This window comes from Portunus trituberculatus, chromosome 21 (genome assembly GCF_017591435.1).
Source record: "Portunus trituberculatus isolate SZX2019 chromosome 21, ASM1759143v1, whole genome shotgun sequence".
Lineage (NCBI taxonomy): Eukaryota > Metazoa > Arthropoda > Malacostraca > Decapoda > Portunidae > Portunus > Portunus trituberculatus.
In genome coordinates this window covers 8,799,985-8,819,129 of record NC_059275.1, presented here as the reverse complement: position 1 = coordinate 8,819,129, position 19,145 = coordinate 8,799,985, and the positions used below count along the sequence as shown (strand labels likewise).

Sequence of the window (19,145 nt, the reverse complement as noted above, 5' to 3'; positions counted from 1 at the left end):
GGTGGTGGTGTGATTCCTGAACTTGTCGTGTTTGCTAGTCAATCTATGTAGAATAGAGAAACACGTGTGGGAAGGTAATTGTTGCTGATCTGGCGTATGTATCAAGAAGTAAATGTTTTTTTTTTTTTTTTCAATTCCGGTCTGATTTATCCTCATTTATCAATGGCAAAGAAGGAATATGTTTTTTTTTTTTTTAATACGATTTGTTAGTTATTTAGGTTAGATTAGTTTGTTGATGCTCTTTTATTTACGTACTAATGTATTCTTATTTACTTATTCCTTTATATGAAGACCACAAAGGTTGAATCCCCCAGCGTATTGACCAGCAGGTGAGGCACACTCAGGCACACTCCTTCCTGCAGCAGCCAGGGAGAACGTGTACAGACATGCAGGCCTGACCCTCTCCTTCCTTCTCCCTCAGGATGCCTGCGAGCGGTGGCGCGTGGAGGGCGAGGTGTGCCGACTGCAGGAGGCCCTGGGGCAGCGTCTTGGCTCCACGGCCATGATAATGCGGCGCCGTGACCACCGCCTGCACACCATCAACACCATAGAGAAGACCATTCAGAAGCTCCAACAGGACACTCTGCGCACCCACCACAACAACCACGTCAACGGCAACGACCACGACCCCCAGCCACCCGCCTCGCCGCAGCCTCACCACCCCACAGACATCATGGACGCCGTTAACGCCAACCAGGTGAGGGCAGCGGCTGGTGGTGGTGGTGGTGGTGGTTGACTTTATGATTTCATGCTGTTTCCGTGTTATTTTCCCGTATTGATTTATTATGTTCTTGTGTAGTAGTAGTAGTAGTAGTAGTAGTAGTAGTAGTAGTGGTAGCAGTAGCGGTAGTAGTACTAGTGGTAGTAGTAGTTGTAGTAGTAATAATAGTAGTGGTGGTGGTAGTAGCAGTAGTAGTAATAGTAGTACTAGTGGCAGTAGCAGCAGTAGCAGCAGCAGCAGCAGCAGCAGCAGCAGCAGTGGTGGTGGTGGTAGTAGCAGCAGCAGCAGCAGTAGCAGCAGTAGTAGTAGTAGTAGTAATATTAGTAGTGGTGGTGGTGGTTGTAGTAGTAGTAGTAGTAGCAGTAGCAGTGGTGGTGGTGGTGGTGGTGGTGGTGGTGGTGGTTGTAGTAGTAGTAATAATAGTAGTAGTGGTGGTGGTAGTAGTAGTAGTAGTAGTAGTAGTAGTAGTAGTAGTAGTAGTAGTTGTAGTAGTAGTAGTAGTCTTAGTAGTCTTCTTCTTCTTCTTCTTCTTCTTCTTCTTCTTCTTCTTCTTCTTCTTCTTCTTCTTCTTCTTCTTCTTCTTCTTCTTCTTCTTCTTCTTCTTCTTCTTCTTCTTCTTCTTCTTCTTCTTCTTCTTCTTCTTCTTCTTCTTCCACATATTTATCTGGTTCCTTCTTTCCTCTCCTTCAAATTTTCTCTTGTTCTCACCAACACATAAAAAGGCAAACTATTCAGATCCTCCAGTAATTGTTCCTGATCATGACAATCAGGAACAGAGGAACATGTGTGTGTTGCCATGTATGTAATGTCTCCCCTTCACATGGAGACAGAGAGACACACAGAGGGAGAGAAAGACTGTCCCCGTGCCAGATCCCAAAAGACAGCCTTGCACCAGCCGGGAGGAGTAAAATTCAAGGATATTAACATACTTTGTAATTTTTCCTCATGTATTTTTTTTTTTTTTTTTTTTTTTTTTTTTTATACCTTCGTGTCTTGCGATTTATTAAAGGTGATGACACATTCAGGAAAGTGGGTGAGGCAGCTATCTGGCTTTGTGGGGATTTATACACTGTTCTCCCCCTTGATGTTTGTTTATCCCTACCCAGATATTAAGGGAGATGACACACTGGGCAAAGGGGCAGGCTGTAAATTGTGGGGTTGTTTGAGATTGGAGGGAGGAGGAGGAGGAGGGAGGTGTTTCGTGTTGGGAGGGGAAGAGCAGGCATGGGCATGGCTGATGGGCTGCAGGGAGGTGGGGAGTGCTTGTGTGGCTAATTTAGAAAGCTTAGATGGAGATGATATGTAATGAGGATGGACAGAGATGAAGAGATTGTGAAATTCAGCGCGAGATAAGAGAGTATATGCTACAAGATTATTGGGTGTCACACAGAGAAAGCATATTGGCAGTAGTGGTGGCATTTTTCTCATGATGAAAAGGTCAGACTACCATCTCACATTTAAAAGATAAAAGTTATGCTCCACACTTAATCAAGAGATAAAAGTTTGCATGTCACACTTAATTGAGGAATCAGAAGATAGAAGTTTTACATGCCACACTTAATTAATAAGATGGACATTACATTTAACACTTCATTAACACATAAAAGTTACATTTCATGCTTAATTCAAGGATATTATGTTTTAATTAAGTTTATGCAAGGAAAAAAAACTTACCTACAATAGACATACGTTAAATTCCATCTTGTTGTAAATGAAATCAATATTGTGGAGACTTGAGTTGTGATATGTAAAGGATTGGTGGTGACTGGTGACCCTAAAAGATAAAGCTTCAATTTGAGTATAAGTGTTGGTTTGGGTCACTGCAGCGAGAGCCTGGACTGAATGTCTAGCTGGTCTCATCAAGGCGCTCACTGTCTTGCCCGGGTAACATAATAATTATGTCCAGATTGAATTGAGGCCACACTCTGCAGCTGTGTGGCTTGGGTAATGCAGTAGTCAAGTCCAGAAAGCTTCACTAAGGACATGTTTTGCTGCTGCATAGGCTGACTCGTGGACATAAGAACATAAGAAAATAAGAGAAGCTGGTAGGAGTCATTAGATTTACATGTGGCAGTCCCTTATAGAAACATACCCTTTCTTCCTTTTTCCACCTATCATCACCATTGGTAAATTTATATTGGTGATGTAGCAGTGTACAGAGGACTTCACTGGTGTGTTTCTGCAGTTGTGTAGGTGATGTAGTGGTTAGGGTCATGTCCAGGCTTCATTGTGGTCATCTTTTGTAGTGTGTAGATAATGTCACATCCTAAAGGCTTCATAAGGTCTGTCTTTGCAGCTGCAGGATGAGGACGCCACAGCTGACGACATCAGTGAGATCCCAGAGATGGACTCCTTACAGTCGGACCCTGCCCCGCACCACCCCGCTGAGAGGATGCCACCCCGGGGCCGGCCATCCCTCACCAACCAGAACTCCAATGACCTTGACTCCCCCACCGACACCTTACTGCAGCAGGACATACCGGCCGGAAAGCTGCCGCCCGCCATCGAGGCTGTGTTGCGCGGCGCCTGGCCCTTCGAGAAGGCACTGTGGCACTCCAGCCCAGCCTCCATGGGCATGCCATACAAGAACAACAATCAGGTACTGTTGGCTCTGTCCATCTCATGGGCAAACTCAGGAATGTTACTAATGTTGATTTACTTGCTCTGGTCCATGGAGTGAAAGGACATTGAGTGGTGAGAAGGGAATGCAAACACAGGAGAAACTGGACACACTTCTCATGCAGTGATTCATTATATGTACATTGATAGATTTAGAAAAAAATTACTTTAAAATCTTTGATGTTGGTATGTACTTTGGATAAAGATTCTGGATTATGTCTCAAATTACATTCATCTCAGAAAGTCAAAATTTGATCTGTAAATAATGTTTTCTTTTGTTTTTCATTCCCAAGAAACTGGCACGATTTTTTGACATGTTATCTGATTAACTTGTATTTTATTTGTCATTTCCACTGCAGGAGGTCCCAGGCATCATGGCCACCTCCAGCGTGACCAACCGCCGCGCTCAGAGCACCCAGCAACTCCTCACCAACAAGGTACTACACACAGTGCCCACCTCACTATCCTTTCCACTCACTCTTAGCAGGGAGACAGTGAGCCTTGGTGGTGCTTAGCAAACATTCTCACAGGCTCATAGATTATTCACATAGAACATAGACTTAGTACAGGAATGTGGGTGGGAATAAAATATTCACTTAGTAGTAGCTTTATTTGTTAGGTACATAAGGAATTTCAGCAAGTGATTTGATATTAGTTAATTGCAGTGTTTATCCAAGATGTGCTGTTTTTTGAGTAGACAGCTCATGGAATATAACTGAATGCCACTTTTTACATGGCATTAAATAACTAGCAGGCTGTTGCTTTAGATCATGCCTAGTAATAAAGGGCTTTCCTGCACTGAGCCTTTCTTTCAATGACAATAATCCTTTTCATGTCAGTTAGTGTCACGTGTGCTACTTGAAATAGAGCCAATCCTTAGTGTTTTGACATCAAGATTACGCATTTTTTCCCGAGTGAATTAGAGAATTAGTTAGAGCAAACAAATACATCCAAACATGCTAGTTCATGTTTATGGATGATGCAAGCCACAGAATGTCTTAAAGTTTATTGGGTCATCAATGTGTGTGTGTGTGTGTGTGTGTCTGTCTTTATTTAATTGCGTTTACTTGATAGTATTCATGGTGTAAACAACATTCATTTGATCCTGTCTTTATATTTAACTAATTCCTTCCTAAATTCATATATGCACCTTTCTTATAATTTCTTGTAATGTTTTGCTTTATTCAAAGATCTTCCCTCTTCCAAATTTTCTTTTGCCTTTTCAGGTGTTCATCTCTCATAAAATATTCCAATGTTTTTATAAATTTATGTATAACTGTCTTGTAAATCTTCCTAATTCAAATTTTACCAATTTTTTTTTTTTTTTTTTTTTTTCTTTTGTTAATTTCAGTTTTTATCTTGAAATTATACTTACGTTTTTCATTGTGAGAGAGAGATACAAAACTAAAACTTCAGATTTTTATTTACCTACCATAAGTTCATCAGTCTGTGTGTGTGTGTGTGTGTGTGTGTGTGTGTGTGTGTGTGTGTGTGTGTGTGTGTGTGTGTGTGTGTGTGTGAGTGCCAGTGCTGGTGTCTGAGATGTCTGTGGTGCCGGCAGGTGGAGATGGTGTACGGCTTGCTCTCTATGTTCTCCTCGGGTGACCGGGATGACATGAGTCGCACGCTGCTGGCCATGTCCTCCTCCCCTGACTCCTGCGTGGCCATGCGGCAGTCCGGATGTCTCCCCTTACTCATCCAGGTGCGTGTGTGTGTGTGTGTGTGTGTGTGTGTGTGTGTTTGTGTGTGTTGCTGAGAACCTGGTGAATTGTATCTGTGTGCTTTGAAAATAGTCGTGGTGAGAGAGCAAAGTTTTTGTTTACATATGTACTTCTGTGGTGATATAGTCTTTGATGTTGAGTCTTGCTGTTTTCAAGACTGTTTTTGTGGTGAACCTTTGGGGTCATCTTGTCATCCTGTAATTTGTTACACATGTCATTAAGTTTTCATGTAAAGGTTTATGCTTATTTTTTGTGTTTTGATAGAGTTGCTATTATAGATGCTTTCAGTAGTTTGCCTTTTCATTAATGTGGAAGTTGTCCTGCTGTAGTTTCTCTGACATGAACATGATAACTTGTATTGTGATCAGTACTTATTTGTGTCATTGTTTCCACCGGCCAGCTTCTGCATGGCGGCGACGGTGATGTGGCACCCACCAGAGAGACAAGGCTCCGGGCAGCACAGGCACTGCACAACATTGTCCACTCCCACCCCGATGACAAGCGTGGCCGGCGGGAAGCAAGGTACTGCTGGTCCTGGGTGGTGGTGGTGGTGTCTGGTGCTGTCTTGTGTCTGCTGAAAGAGGTTTTATTTTTGCTCTTTAAAGTTATTCAGATACATTTTTCTCATATGTAATTTTGAGTAATTGAAATGAATGTTGATTTAAGAATAGTAAATATTTTTCAAATCATAAGTGAAATAATTTATCTTATTGTTATTTATAAAGGCTGAACTTGTATTCATGAGTGAGAACTTGATTTGTAGAGTAACAATTTATACTTCTGAATAAAATTTCACAGTAAACATGAAAATAAAGAAAACATTAATTGGAAAAACTCACATTTGATTCAAGTTTACAATCTTTCTATACTGTATGCTGAAGGTTTTAAAGAATATAGCTTATCAGTAATTAGTGCCTTGCCATGTGTGGCTGACATCACCCACCACCACCACCACCATCATCACCACCACCTCTCATCACCTCTAACCACCACCACCACCACCACTACTACCTCTCATCACCTTTAACCACCATTACCACTACTACCTCTCATCACCTCTAACCACCACTGCCATCATCACCACCACACCACCACTCCCTGCAGGGTGCTGAGGTTGCTGGAGCAGATTCGGGACTACTCAGACTACCTGTATGAGCGTCTGGAACGGACCAGTGCAGGGCGTGGGCCGCTGCTGGAGGACGACATGGACCGGCACCCGTGTCCTGCCATGGCCGCCCTCATGAAGCTGTCCTTCGATGAGGACCACCGCCATGCCATGTGCACGCTAGGCGGCCTCCATGCCATTGCTGAGCTGATCCGCCGCGACCACGAGGGACACGGCTCCACCACATCAGACCAGTACTGCATCACACTCAGGAGGTGAGCCATAGTGCTGGGAGAGGGAGAGTGCTGGGTAGTGCTAGTAGTGAAATGTATGTTCTATAAAGCATTTAGAAGTTAGGGAAGTATTAGAAACAAAGATGTTATTTCATTGTGGAAGACTCTGGGGAGGAAGAAAACAAATAATATTAATGAATGTGCTTTTGTAGATTAGACATGTTGATAATAACTTTGCTAAAACCATCTCCTGGTAGTAAGAAAGATGTGATGTTATAGTTAGTCCAAGGTGAAGGATAGAGGTGTGAGGCAGCCACATCAGGACCTGCACAACCACTAACTCTGATCCCTGCAGGTACGCTGGCATGGCCCTCACCAACCTCACTTTCGGGGACGGCACCAACAAGGCGCTGCTGTGCTCCTTCCGCTCCTTCATGCGGGCGCTGGTGTCGCAGCTCCACTCCCCGAGCGAGGACCTCAGACAGGTGGGTGGGTGGTGCACTGCTGCCATCACTATCCACAGCCTCACTGCTGTCATTACTGCTTATCCTCTCAACATTGCTGTTGTTATTTTGGGTGTGGTTGTTAGAGGTTGTGTAAATGTAGAATACTTAATTCAATATTTTTATTATTTTCTTGTGTTGGAGAGTAAACTAGAGACAAATCTCAGATCTTACACTAAGAGTGTACTTTTTACACAAAATATTTAGCTCAAATTGTGAAAATTATATGACTTAATGATACTGCTTTGGTTTACTTAGGTTTTTATGTTTCTAATTACATTTTTTTTCTGTAGCCTCATTGATTTTCACTTTCCTTTTCCTTTTTATCCATTTTTTGACAGAGAACAAGTTATGGAAGTCATGCAAGCTATTAATGTTGTTTGAATGACTTTATTTCCATTGATCTATCTTTCTAAGGATGTTGCCTTTTGCAGTTTGCCTCACCTTCTGTGTAGGATGCAGCCAACTGTGTGAGAAGTTAGTGGAGTATTCTGTGTCTTTGTGTGTCTCAGGTGACTGCCAGTGTGCTGAGGAACCTGTCCTGGCGGGCCGACGGAGGGAGCAAGGCCAGTCTGCGGGACGTGGGAGCCGTGGCCATCCTCATGCAGGCCGCCCTCTCCGCCCGCAAGGAGTCCACACTGAAGGTCATCCTGTCAGCTGTGTGGAACCTCTCTGCTCATTGTAGTATTAATAAGGTGTGTCTAATTGTGGTGAAGCAGCGAATGGCTTGCTAGTGGTGGACCCATTGCAGGAAACCAGTGCTATATTAGTGACACAAATCATAAACTTTATTCAGCTTAGAAACACACGTGACACACACTCTGTGACTATCTTAATTAGAGCTTTTGTTCGTCATCCTCACTGTTGCACATCCACTGATGAATGAGGAACCTGCTACTTGGTACTCACACAGAGATCATTTTTTTTGCCACTTGTAATGGAAAAAGTTGTCTAAAACTGTAGAACTGCTGCACTGTGGTACTTATTCCCTTCATCAAATATCTATTAGGGCTTTGTGTATCAGTCTTTATCATGGAATTGGTTAGAAAAATGTCTGGATCCTATCCTGTAGAGTATTTGTCATTTGTTTCTTGTTTATACTTGCATGCATTACAAACTTGTGCAATATATCAGTACTGTATTCATATACTGACATGGACAAAATTTAGTCAGTACTGTATGTGTAGAAATATGGACAAAATTAAAATTAAGGAGTGCTCATTCATTGTACTCATGAGTTGTGTGTAAGAAGAAGGGACTCACTCTGCAGGCTGAGATCTGTGCAGTGGACGGAGCACTGGCCTTCATCTGCAGCACACTCACCTATAAGTCACAGTCCAAAACCCTCGCCATCGTGGAGAACGGAGGAGGAATACTCAGGAACATTTCTAGTCATATTGCTGTGAGGGAAGATCTTCGGTGAGTGTTGCTGCACACCACTGCATTTCTCTTAGTATTGTATTATTCCTTTAGGTTCAGCAGAAGTAAATAGAGATGGTTATTTTGGATGAAGTATATGTTAATGTTTTATTTATTTATTTATCATTTATTATTTCTGTTAATGTGGCTTGAATTCCCTCACTATTGTTGCTGTAGATACAGTTAGATTCAATAGAACTGATACTTTACCAGCAGCACTTGTTGGTATTGATGTGGTTGTTTTATTGCAATATATCCTCATTATGTACTTTTCCTCCGGCCAGGCAAGTGCTGAGGGAACACAACACACTGAGCACACTTCTGGGCCAGCTGCGCTCCCCCAGCCTCACTGTGGTGAGCAACGCCTGCGGCACGCTGTGGAACCTCTCAGCCCGGTGCTCCCAGGACCAGCGGATGCTGTGGGAGCTGGGCGCTGTGCCAATGCTCCGTTCCCTCATCAACTCCAAACACAAAATGATATCTATGGGATCAAGTGCAGCCCTGAAGAACCTGCTCCAAGCACGGCCAGAGGGCATGTCCCTCACCGACCCCCGGCATGGCATGGGGCTGCCCTCCCTGCAGGCACGCAAGCAGAAGGCGCTGGAGCAGGAGCTGGACCCCTCCCTCTCCGAGACCTGTGATAACATTGAGACGTCCCCACGCTCCTCCCCAACACACCCACAAGGCACAGACCCACACTTCTATGGCCAGCCTGGGGATGCCACCCAGTACTATCCCGGCCCCCGGCCAATGTTCCACTCCTTGGGAGCGCAGTACATGAGGTCTGAGAGCAGAGACTCCATATCATCCACGCACTCTGACAACTCCCATGACCGGATGCGGCAGATACTGATGCGTCACCAGCAGGCCGGCCGGGAAGGGATAGGGGAGGCCGGGCGTCCATTGGACCTGTCCTTGCGCTCCATGGCGCCGCCCTCACACTGCGTGCCCGACATTGCCCACATGAGTCAGGATGAGCTGCAGCGCCACCTGGAGTCTAAGGACTTCAACACGAGTGCCGATGAGATCTTTGCGGCGCGGGTACGCGGTGCCAAGGACGTGTTTGCCAGCCAGTCCGGCGAAGCCCTGCCTTTCAACAATGGCCTCAGCAGCAGCACCTCAGAGGCCACCAGGAATGGCTCCTTCTCCGGTGCCTCACCTCAGCCTCCCTTCAGCCCACGCCGGCGGCCTTCCACCACTGCTGAGGAGGATCGCAGTGCTCCAGGACGTACCTTTGTCAACGGGAAGCAGCAGCAGCAGCAGCAACAGCAGCAGCAACAGCAGCAGCCTCATAATGAGGTACACTACAATTACTACAGCAAGTATGTGAACTACAGCCGCAACCTGGCAGAAGTGGACATTGAGAACGACTCCCAGGATGAGCCACTGAACTACAGCCTGAAGTGTGGCACAGGCACCACCCTCAAGACACCCACCAACGAGTCCATGGCCAGCATGACCCAGAGTGTGGAGCGGCCCAGCCCTCAGATAGACAACTATGTGGTGGAGAGGAGAGCGGACGCAAGGAAGTCCGAGCCACACGCCGAGGCCAAGAGAGATCCGGAGAACTTTGGCAGCTATGCTGAAACAGACCTGGACCAACCCACCAACTTCAGTCTAAGGTAATTGTCTCCAGTCAGTTCTGTGTCATCTTCTCCATCAAGTATGGCAGTTGATATAATATCTTTATAAATTAATATCACCCTGCACAAAGTCCTGGAATTTATGTTACCATGAAGAGTAGACTAGAAGAAAGCTGTATATAACTGACATCATTACTAAACAATGGCTGCAGCATTTTGTATCACCCTTAGTTACTCACCATTGGTCTTGGACAGTGTGCTATTGGGTCAGGCTCTGGTTCTGGTGGAGTTGCCCGAGGCTAATCAGTAGCAGTGCGAGGGACCGGTACAAGGCACAGACGCCAACATTCCTTGTGAAAAAAATGAGCCAAAGAAAACCCGTCAGTGGTTTGTAACTATTGTGATGTGCCAATATGACTAGCGTATGCTTGGTACTCAAAGCTTGGTGCTAGCCGCCCTAGTGTGTCCCGGTGTGTGGCCACAGGCTGGAGGCAGTGCTGCAGTGACTAGACTGCTTCGCCTCACACCTGTAACTCCTCCTCAGCTAACACAGTTATCAGTTCTTGTGTGTGTGTGTGAGAGAGAGAGAGAGAGAGAGAGAGAGAGAGAGAGAGAGAGAGAGAGAGAGAGAGAGAGAGAGAGAGAGAGAGAGAGAGAGAGAGAGAGAGAGAGAGAGAGAGAGAGAGTTTTGAAGGTCCTAAATGTTACTTACAAAATAACAGTGTGTAATAATGTGTCCTAAGAATTACCCATGTGAAATTCTTTATCATGTCATTACATAGTTTTCTGAGTGAAATAAGATCATTATCAGCCAAATTCAATTGAAACTATCAGGGAATTCAATATTTTTCTGGGTACAGGCTCCAGAGAGATGATTGGTTGTCTTTTCCTTATATTACCAAACCAGGAAAAGTACAGAAAGGATAACAAAGTAATGGAGAGGGAATCACTACAAAAGTATTGATGCTGCCATGTTGCCATGTTGCCATTAAGAACCATAAAACAATTGTCATGCTAATTTCTGAAGAAACCTTGAACTGAGACACTTAATTATGGGCTTAGATTTTCTGATAAATAATATACAAGTTTTCTAAAAGCACTGATAATGTTCCACTGTGTTTCCCGTTGTAGATAACACCATTTTGTTAGTCATTGGCTCACATTTAGCTGAGCTTGGTGTGTGTAAACAGTCTTGAGAGCTTGGAGTTCCCCTAGACCCTTGACAAGAAGCTGTGAGCTGTGTTGTGTCAGGCTGTGTTCCCCTCCACCCACCACTCAGGAGACAGTTTGAAGTGCCACTTGTTGCCCTCTAATTCCTGAGTCATGTGAAAAAAAAAAACAGCAAAACACACATAACAGGATCATCTCAGAACAACCTTACCAAAAGATCCTTCATGAAAAACACATTTGGCCATACAACCAGACATCTTTGCCATCACTCCTGTACATCACCACTACCTGGAGTCCCCGTGTGTTGCAGGTACTCAGAGGAGCGAGACAGTGACGAGGCTGCCTTGTACCGCCGCCCCCCCAAGCCTCCCCCAGAACCCGCCGCACAGTTCTTTGAGCCATCCGTGCACGATGACTCAGTCAAGACATACTATACTGAGGGCACTCCCTATGAGACGCCCTACAATTTCTCCACCGCCAACTCCATGACAGACCTGAGAGAGCCCGCCATCAAGGAGATTGACAGAGAGGGAGCAGCCGGGACCACCAGCAGTGAGGTGAGTCTTTTTACTGATCTTTTTATTAATTTGGTTAGTCTTTTTTCATGTAAGATCAGCACTGGTCTATCAATATTTTCTTGAGAATTTGATGTTGTCGGTTTAACTTGAATACAAAAGCTGTCTCAAAAGGAATTCCTATGTCTGTGTTGTACCAGGCAGAGATATTATCCTCAGGCTTTTGATAATCCATTTTGTTGTTCTAAGTTTATCCTCTTTTTTTTTTTTAGCTCCTATTTGTTGCCCTTTGACAAATTTCCTCATGCCTAAAACCTACTTGAAAAAGAAAAAGATACCTTTAAAGAGAAGTAGCCAAACAAAGCATCTTCATTCATACATTCACACTCAAAGTATTATCATTCTCCTCTACAGAAAAAGAAAGAGAAGAAGGGCAAAGCAGAGGAGCTGGAGAACATTGAGGATGACGGACGTGACACGCTGGAGCCGCTGCCCTCCCAGCCGGGCCCGCCCGGAAAGAGTGGCCTCAGCTCCGGCATGATGACACCCGACAAGCCGGTGACCTACTGTGTGGAGGGAACGCCTGTCTCCCTCTCCAGGTTCTCCTCAGTCTCTTCCCTCACCAGTGGGGAGATCAATGCCAACAATGCCAGGTCAGCATAACTCTCTGCTGGGAATGAACACTGATTTTTTATTATTTTGGATTTGATGAGCTAATGTTTAAATGAAAATGTCTTATGATTTATAACTTTCTAATTTCTTTTTCTTCAAAATTTAACCTTTCTCTGCCAGTAAATGGAAATAAACCAGTATTTCATGTAATTTGATAACTTGAGATTCAGCTGGACTACACATAAAGTAACAAGAGCAATACCTACATACACAAGAATGGAAAAAGGAAAGATAAATAAATTAATCTGATTTATATAGTGTAGCATTCAAACACTTTATTTTACCACATCTAGCTACACCCTTGACATATACACCTCATCATAGGATCTGCCTGTTGAAAGCATTACACTAGTACAATTTGGTGTTCTGCAGGGACGGCCTCCTCGGGGACCTGGCTGAGGACCGGGAACACAAGCCACAGGGGACAGCCGAGGAGAAGAAGGAAGGCCAAGAGGGAGCAGGGGAGGAGATCGAGGACACCACCCAGGATGGCAGCCACACTCCCTCCTCACAGCAGATGGAGAGGCCAGAAGGTAAGACATGCTGGGGAGAGAGAGAGAGAGAGAGAGAGAGAGAGAGAGGTGAAGACATTGTATCTCTTTCTTTCTCTTAAACACACAGGTTCATATGACATACAGGAACAAATATTGAAAAGCCCACTTCAGGTTAGCAAGTTGAGAGAGACAGAGTGGAAATACAAATACTACTTCCACTGAATATCACATCTTAAGTCAAAACATTCTCCAGTGACTTCTACTTTTTCCCATCCTCATTCATCCCTGAGACTAGAGCTAATGAAGTGCTTTGTGTTGAGAGAAATGCTTGAAAGAGAAAGAAGACTATCATACCTGAGCCACACAGTGCTTCACATGGCTGTCTCCCCTGTCTCCCCTGTAGGCAAGAGTGTTCACTACGAGGAGACACCCCTCATGTTCTCCCGTGCCACCTCCGTCTCCTCCCTCAGCAGCTTTGAGGTTCAGTCCATCCATGACGACAGGAGCTCCGTTGTGTCGGACTTCAGGTAATGTGACGGTTTATGTACTCAAGTTTTGTGGTGTATTTTTACTTCACAGAACAGTGAATTTCTGCTGTTTATTAGTTTATTTTCCTGGTTTTCTTTTTAGTGAGTGTGAGGTTAAAAGGAACTATTAATTTGTGTTTAGTTTTTGGAAAGCAGTCATTGCCCATCCAACCCCAACATAAATGGGAAAATGCAGACATTAAACAAAAATGATGATGATGATTATTTAGCTTATTTCTTTTTCTTCAGCTGAAAATATCAATGAATTTCTGCAGTCTGCACTAGTTTTTTTATTAATGGTCGTCTTTCTCTGTCTCTCTCCCGTCAGCCGGTTTACCAGTGGTGCAATATCCCCAAGTGACCTTCCAGACTCACCCAACCACACTGTTCCTCCAAGCCCCAAGCGCTCCAGACCACCCTCACAGCCCTTCAAGCCTCCACCAGCACAGAGTGAGTCCTCAGCCTTCCTCAGCACTGAATGTTAATAAAAGACCAGGACAGTATCAACATTAGGATTGTTGTCTTGGGGTTAGGATAGGTGAGGTTGAGATTCATTCAGCTCATTTATTTCACTGCTGCTTCCTTCACTGTGTAGATCTTGACTTGGAAAAGCATCATGGTTTGCTGAGAAATAAACAGTTAATGTCAGGAAGTGAGTTAGTGACTTTCATAATCCCCAAAGACCAATGCAGCCTTAACTTACCCAATTAGGAATATAATGAGTTGAAGTGACAGTTAACCCCTTCAATACTAGACACATTGTTTACCTTGAAATTTGTGTACAATTAGACCATTTTATTGGCATTAGGAAGGGTCTATGGAGGTCAGAGGATTAATGGCCACAGTCCTCACTATTAATCCCCGACATGAGTTTCTGAAGCTGTATAAAATGGTAAACAGAATGACTATGAAAATGTGTCTTGGTACTGAAGGGGTAAAGAACATAAGAAAATAAGGGAAGCAACGAGGAGGCATCAGATGTACACATGGCCATTCTGTGTGTGAGTGTGTGTGTGTTTAATGAGTGTTTGATCAGTTCCAGGGCCAAGAACCAGCACTGGAGTGTTCAGCGAGGCACCCAGAGCCTTTGTAGAAGAAGGCACCCCCGTAGAGTTCTCTCGAGCCACCTCACTCTCATCACTCACTATTGATGATGACCTGCCAGTTGTAGATGATGGTGTGCCCAGAGTAAGTCTCTCTCTCTCTCTCTCTCTCTCTCTCTCTCTCTCTCTCTCTCTCTCTCTCTCTCTCTCTCTCTCTCTCTCTCTCTCTCTCTCTCTCTCTCTCTCTCTCTCTTCTCTCTCTCTCTCTCTCTCTCTCTCTCTCTCTCTCTCTCTCTCTCTCTCTCTCTCTCTCTCTCTCTCTCTCTCTCTCTCTCTCTCTCTCTCTCTCTCTCTCTCTCTCTCTCTCTCTCTCTCTCTCTCTCTCTCTCTCTCTCTCTCTCTCTCTCTCTCTCACTTTTATTATGCATTCACCATTTGAGCAAAGGATATCATTACTTCTCCATTACTTTTAATCATTATGCTAAAACATTGTAAGTTTAATGCATTTGGTTGCATTCACTTATATTGATTGCCAAATACCTTGCTGTGCTTTGATACTCCCTTCAGTCTTTTCCTTCTGAACAACACTTCCCTTATCATCATTCTGTTATCATATCATGGGATCATTAGTCAGTCAGTCGTTCACCATTGTCTCTATCAGGATCGTCTGCGAGGGGACGGCAAGGACAGCAGCGAGACCACCACCGGCAGCGAGGCGTCCCTCTCTGCCGGCCGGGGTCCTGCTGGGGTTAGAGGAAGGATCTCCACCAGTATTCCCAGACTCGGACAGGTGAGGTGGACGTGTTATTTGTTCCCTCCTGTCTTTACCGTGTGTGGGGCAGGAGTGTTGGTGGTGTGGCGTGTGTTGGAGGTTGTTGTCTGTGGCGAAAACATTTACTGAGTGTTTAGAAAAGGTTAAGCCCAGATTTGGACCACTTAATGCGGTTATTAGAGTAATGTAAGTACAACCGAGACTTTCTGTGATTATTTGGTGTCAAGTTGTTTTAGACAATTTTTATTATTATTAGAAAAGTTTAGATATAATTTCCTTTTCATGTGGTTATCTAATCTGAGACTTTTTTTTAGAGTAGGTGAGTGAGTGAGTGGTATGAGAGGCTGTTTTGAGTCAGCTACACCAGCTAATCAAACCCTGGCGATGAATATTAAGCCAAATACTCATTGCTGTGTGCGGGTCATTCCCCGCAGCCACGAGGTTCAGGATGAGTCACTCTCAGGCATCCCTGCACAGGAGAGGGGAAAGCAATGTGGCGCGAGATGACGGAGGTGACTAAAAACATGTCATTTATTGTTGTTGTGCAGGAGCGTGGCGGCCTGAGCCCAGTGGCGCGCGAGGCGGAGGAGGAGGGGGTGAGGGAGGGCGCCAAGGAGCGAGGCGAGGACCGATCTCGCGAAAACTCCGGCACGCGATCCAGCACCCACACTGATTCTGAGAGCGAGGACCTGCTGGCGGAGTGCATCAGCTCTGGCATGCCCGACAATACGTGAGTGTGACCTATCCATTTGTTTGTGTCTCCCTCTGGTGCTGCGTCCACCTTCATCTCGTTTTCTTTATATTCAACATCTCTCCTGTGTGTTCCCCTCTCACCTCTCATCTCCCCATGCCCTTTGTACTCACCATCTCTCCACCTTCATGTCGAGGAAATGCACTTTTCAATAGGGTCTTTCTTCTCTTGAATTTAAGTTGACATGGTGTTCTAGCTAAGGGTATGGGCAGGAAGGGGCTTCATCAAGCACTTAATGTAAACACACATACATGCATTTAATATACAGTACATGCATACATACATACGTACATACATACATATATACACATAAACAAGGCTGCGTCATCAGGTAGGGAGGCGAGTGTACATAGACGCAGGGTCCCTGGAGCATGAGGATGTGGGTTGTTATTGTGTTACTTGAAGGTTTATTGTGATAGTGTTGCTCAGCGGTCGTTGTTCAATCCTTTCACTGCGATATGCACTAAGAACCATGAGCAATGTATGAAATCTTTATAAGCATTAATAAGCAATTACAAGAAAAAAGAATGGGATTAAAATTGGATAATACAATATCTGGCTAATGTAATGAAATGATGTTAGGTTTGACCATTTGAACTGCTCTCATATGTCCAGTTATCAAATCTGACTTATGTGTGTGTAAGTGAATGATGCTAATCCGTACATTTTCCTCTTGATTAGTTGTTCTGACTTCAAATGTACTAAAAAAGCATAGAAGAAAAAGCAGTGTTGTCGTTTGTATAGCGTAAATGAACAGCTAGAATGAATCACGCTAAAACGAGAACATAAGTAAGTTCACCTCAGTTGACTTTACGTCGCGTTAAAATGAATTCATGCAAAAAAAAAAAAAAAAAAACACCTTCAGTACCAGGACGTGTTTTCCTATTCATTCATGTTACTATTTGGCAATTTTATGCAGCTTCAGAAACTTATGTGGGGATTACAATAGTGAAGACTGTGGCCATTAATCTTCAGACCTCCATAGACGCTTCTTAATGTAAATAAAATGTTCTAATCACACCAAAAAATTCATATATAAAACACATCCCAATACTGAAGGGGTTAAAGCGAGTCAGCAAAGATTAATGATTAAAAAAGAACGTGACAAATAGCAATAAACGACCAACAGTGACATAAAATGAAAAGTGTGTACCAAGGGAGCGTTAAAATGTAAACTAAGTCAGCAAAGGTTAATGTTTAAAAAAAGAACGGTTCAAATAGGAAAAGAACGACCAACAGTGACAGAAAATGAAAAGTGTGTACCAAGTGAGCGTTCCGGTAAATAGTTATGATGTCCGAGTTGATAGTTATGACACAGCGAGTGGCCGTGGCCGTGCAGTGCCAGGCGCTGCCACACAGGGCTCCGTTCACTCCTCGCAGCCCCACACCGCGCCGCCAGTTTTTGCCGTGTTGACCGCAGCACACAACACCGCTTACCGTTTACCGCTTACCGCTTACTCACGATGGCCTGGTTCTGCGCTCAGGTTGTTCTCCATCGCTTATTATTATTTATATTAATCCTTCAGTACTGGGGCACATTTTTACCATACGTTTTGAGTATATTTAGACCATTTTATTGACATTAGGAAGGGTCTATGAAGGTCAGAAGATTAATGGCCACAATCTTCACTATTTTAATCACCCACGGAAGTTTTTGAAGCTGTATAAAATCATCATATAGTAAGCAAAATGAATATGGAAAGCTATTTTTCTATTTTGTTTTCTACTCTTCATTCGTACACTTATATATTTGTTGTTATTGTTGAGTAAACCTGTTACCTCGCTGCTTCAAGTCCTCGGGTCAACTGGTGGTGTTACGAAATATGTATACAACTGATGGACATGTTCAGATTTAAAGGAAGACTTGAAACACAGAGACGCAGTTACTTCATATATCCGACCGCGACTGTGTGTGTGTGTGTGTGTGTGTGTGTGTGTGTGTGTGTGTGTGTGTGTGTAGGGGGTAAATTCAAGAAAGAAAAAGTAATAATAAGATAGTAAAATGAAAATATGACCCAAAAAGACCACTCAGGGAAAAAACAAAAAACAAATACCTAACACAAATAGTATAGTTTACCGTTACTCTGCACTCATTCACGCACACATTCACGCACGCACTCACGCACTCACCTGTCATTCACACACACACACACACACACACACACACACACACACACACACACACACACACACACACACACACACACACACACACACACACGCACAAACAACAAACCTCACCACACCTTGTTCTAATAACCTTAATTTCCCTTTTTCTTTTTCCTCAATTTTCAAACACTTTACTTGAATTTGTGTAGCGTTTATATACCACCCCCTCTCCTCTCCCCCTGTCCCGCACCTCCCCCCCCCAAACACACAAAAGGAAGGAAGCAGTGTAGCCAGCAGCGTGCTCTGAGATTACGAGGTTCTGGCAACACTGCGACACAGACTTTAAGGTGGCGGTGGTGGTGGTGGCGGAGGTGGTGTTGCTAAGGTGGAGTTGCTGGGTGAGGATTGGAACTGGTTTGGTGTAGGATAGAGATAGATAAGTGGAGTGATAGTGGTGCTGGTGGTGGTGGTGGAAGTGGTAGTAATGGTGGTGATGTTATTGATGGTGGTGGTGATGAGTGACAGGTAGATAAATAAAGGTGATAGTGATGAATAGAGAATAGATAAAAGGTTAATTAGAAAGATAGTGAAGGATGATTACTGACTCACAGGTAAAGTACAGATACACACACACACACACACACACACACACACACACACACACACACACACACACACACACACACACACACATTGAAATACAGACTTATCTCAAATCTTGATTAATTAGCATCGAAATATTACTCAGTTTGTGATAGAATTGACACCATTTTTAGACATAGTAAAATAAGTAATGATAGTATTTAAAGCAAGGAATTAAAGGAATTTAGTTGAAAAAACCGGAGAAATAGAAGAATGTGAGAGAGAGAGAGAGAGAGAGAGAGAGAGAGAGAGAGAGAGAGAGAGAGAGTGGTACAGTGGAACCATGCGTGCTTTGGGGTTTGAGGGGTCTCCAAGCACACGGGTTCGAATCCTGTCCGCAGTCCGAGTGTAGGTTGGGCTTCCTCACTCGGGGCAACGGTTTCCTAGCGGGTGGGCTTTGAGATAGGAGGTACCCCAAAAAGTACCCCCTTTAGCCCATAAATTCCCGTGAAAAGCCCACATGGTATTAAGAGAGAGAGAGAGAGAGAGAGAGAGTAGTAACGAGATATGAGGCGTAAAACTAAAAGGGACGTGAAAAGCCATCAT

General features: G+C 44.1%; 1 protein-coding gene across 6 annotated transcripts in view; it reads left to right on the top strand.

The window, feature by feature from the left end:
- The window catches only part of LOC123506875 (adenomatous polyposis coli protein-like), a 367,568-nt gene that overhangs the window by 312,012 nt on the left and 36,411 nt on the right, over nucleotides 1-19,145 (top strand). For all 6 annotated transcript variants that reach the window (XM_045259244.1, XM_045259242.1, XM_045259241.1 and 3 more), the window contains 18 exons: nucleotides 422-697; nucleotides 3,018-3,320; nucleotides 3,700-3,777; nucleotides 4,902-5,042; nucleotides 5,462-5,583; nucleotides 6,166-6,441; nucleotides 6,755-6,884; nucleotides 7,415-7,597; nucleotides 8,173-8,321; nucleotides 8,606-9,943; nucleotides 11,385-11,631; nucleotides 12,004-12,242; nucleotides 12,634-12,794; nucleotides 13,159-13,282; nucleotides 13,611-13,732; nucleotides 14,319-14,470; nucleotides 14,987-15,115; nucleotides 15,646-15,827. In XM_045259244.1, the coding sequence (XP_045115179.1) occupies nucleotides 422-697; nucleotides 3,018-3,320; nucleotides 3,700-3,777; nucleotides 4,902-5,042; nucleotides 5,462-5,583; nucleotides 6,166-6,441; nucleotides 6,755-6,884; nucleotides 7,415-7,597; nucleotides 8,173-8,321; nucleotides 8,606-9,943; nucleotides 11,385-11,631; nucleotides 12,004-12,242; nucleotides 12,634-12,794; nucleotides 13,159-13,282; nucleotides 13,611-13,732; nucleotides 14,319-14,470; nucleotides 14,987-15,115; nucleotides 15,646-15,827 (4,352 nt within the window). The remainder of the gene's footprint in view (nucleotides 1-421; nucleotides 698-3,017; nucleotides 3,321-3,699; nucleotides 3,778-4,901; nucleotides 5,043-5,461; nucleotides 5,584-6,165; nucleotides 6,442-6,754; nucleotides 6,885-7,414; nucleotides 7,598-8,172; nucleotides 8,322-8,605; nucleotides 9,944-11,384; nucleotides 11,632-12,003; nucleotides 12,243-12,633; nucleotides 12,795-13,158; nucleotides 13,283-13,610; nucleotides 13,733-14,318; nucleotides 14,471-14,986; nucleotides 15,116-15,645; nucleotides 15,828-19,145) is intronic.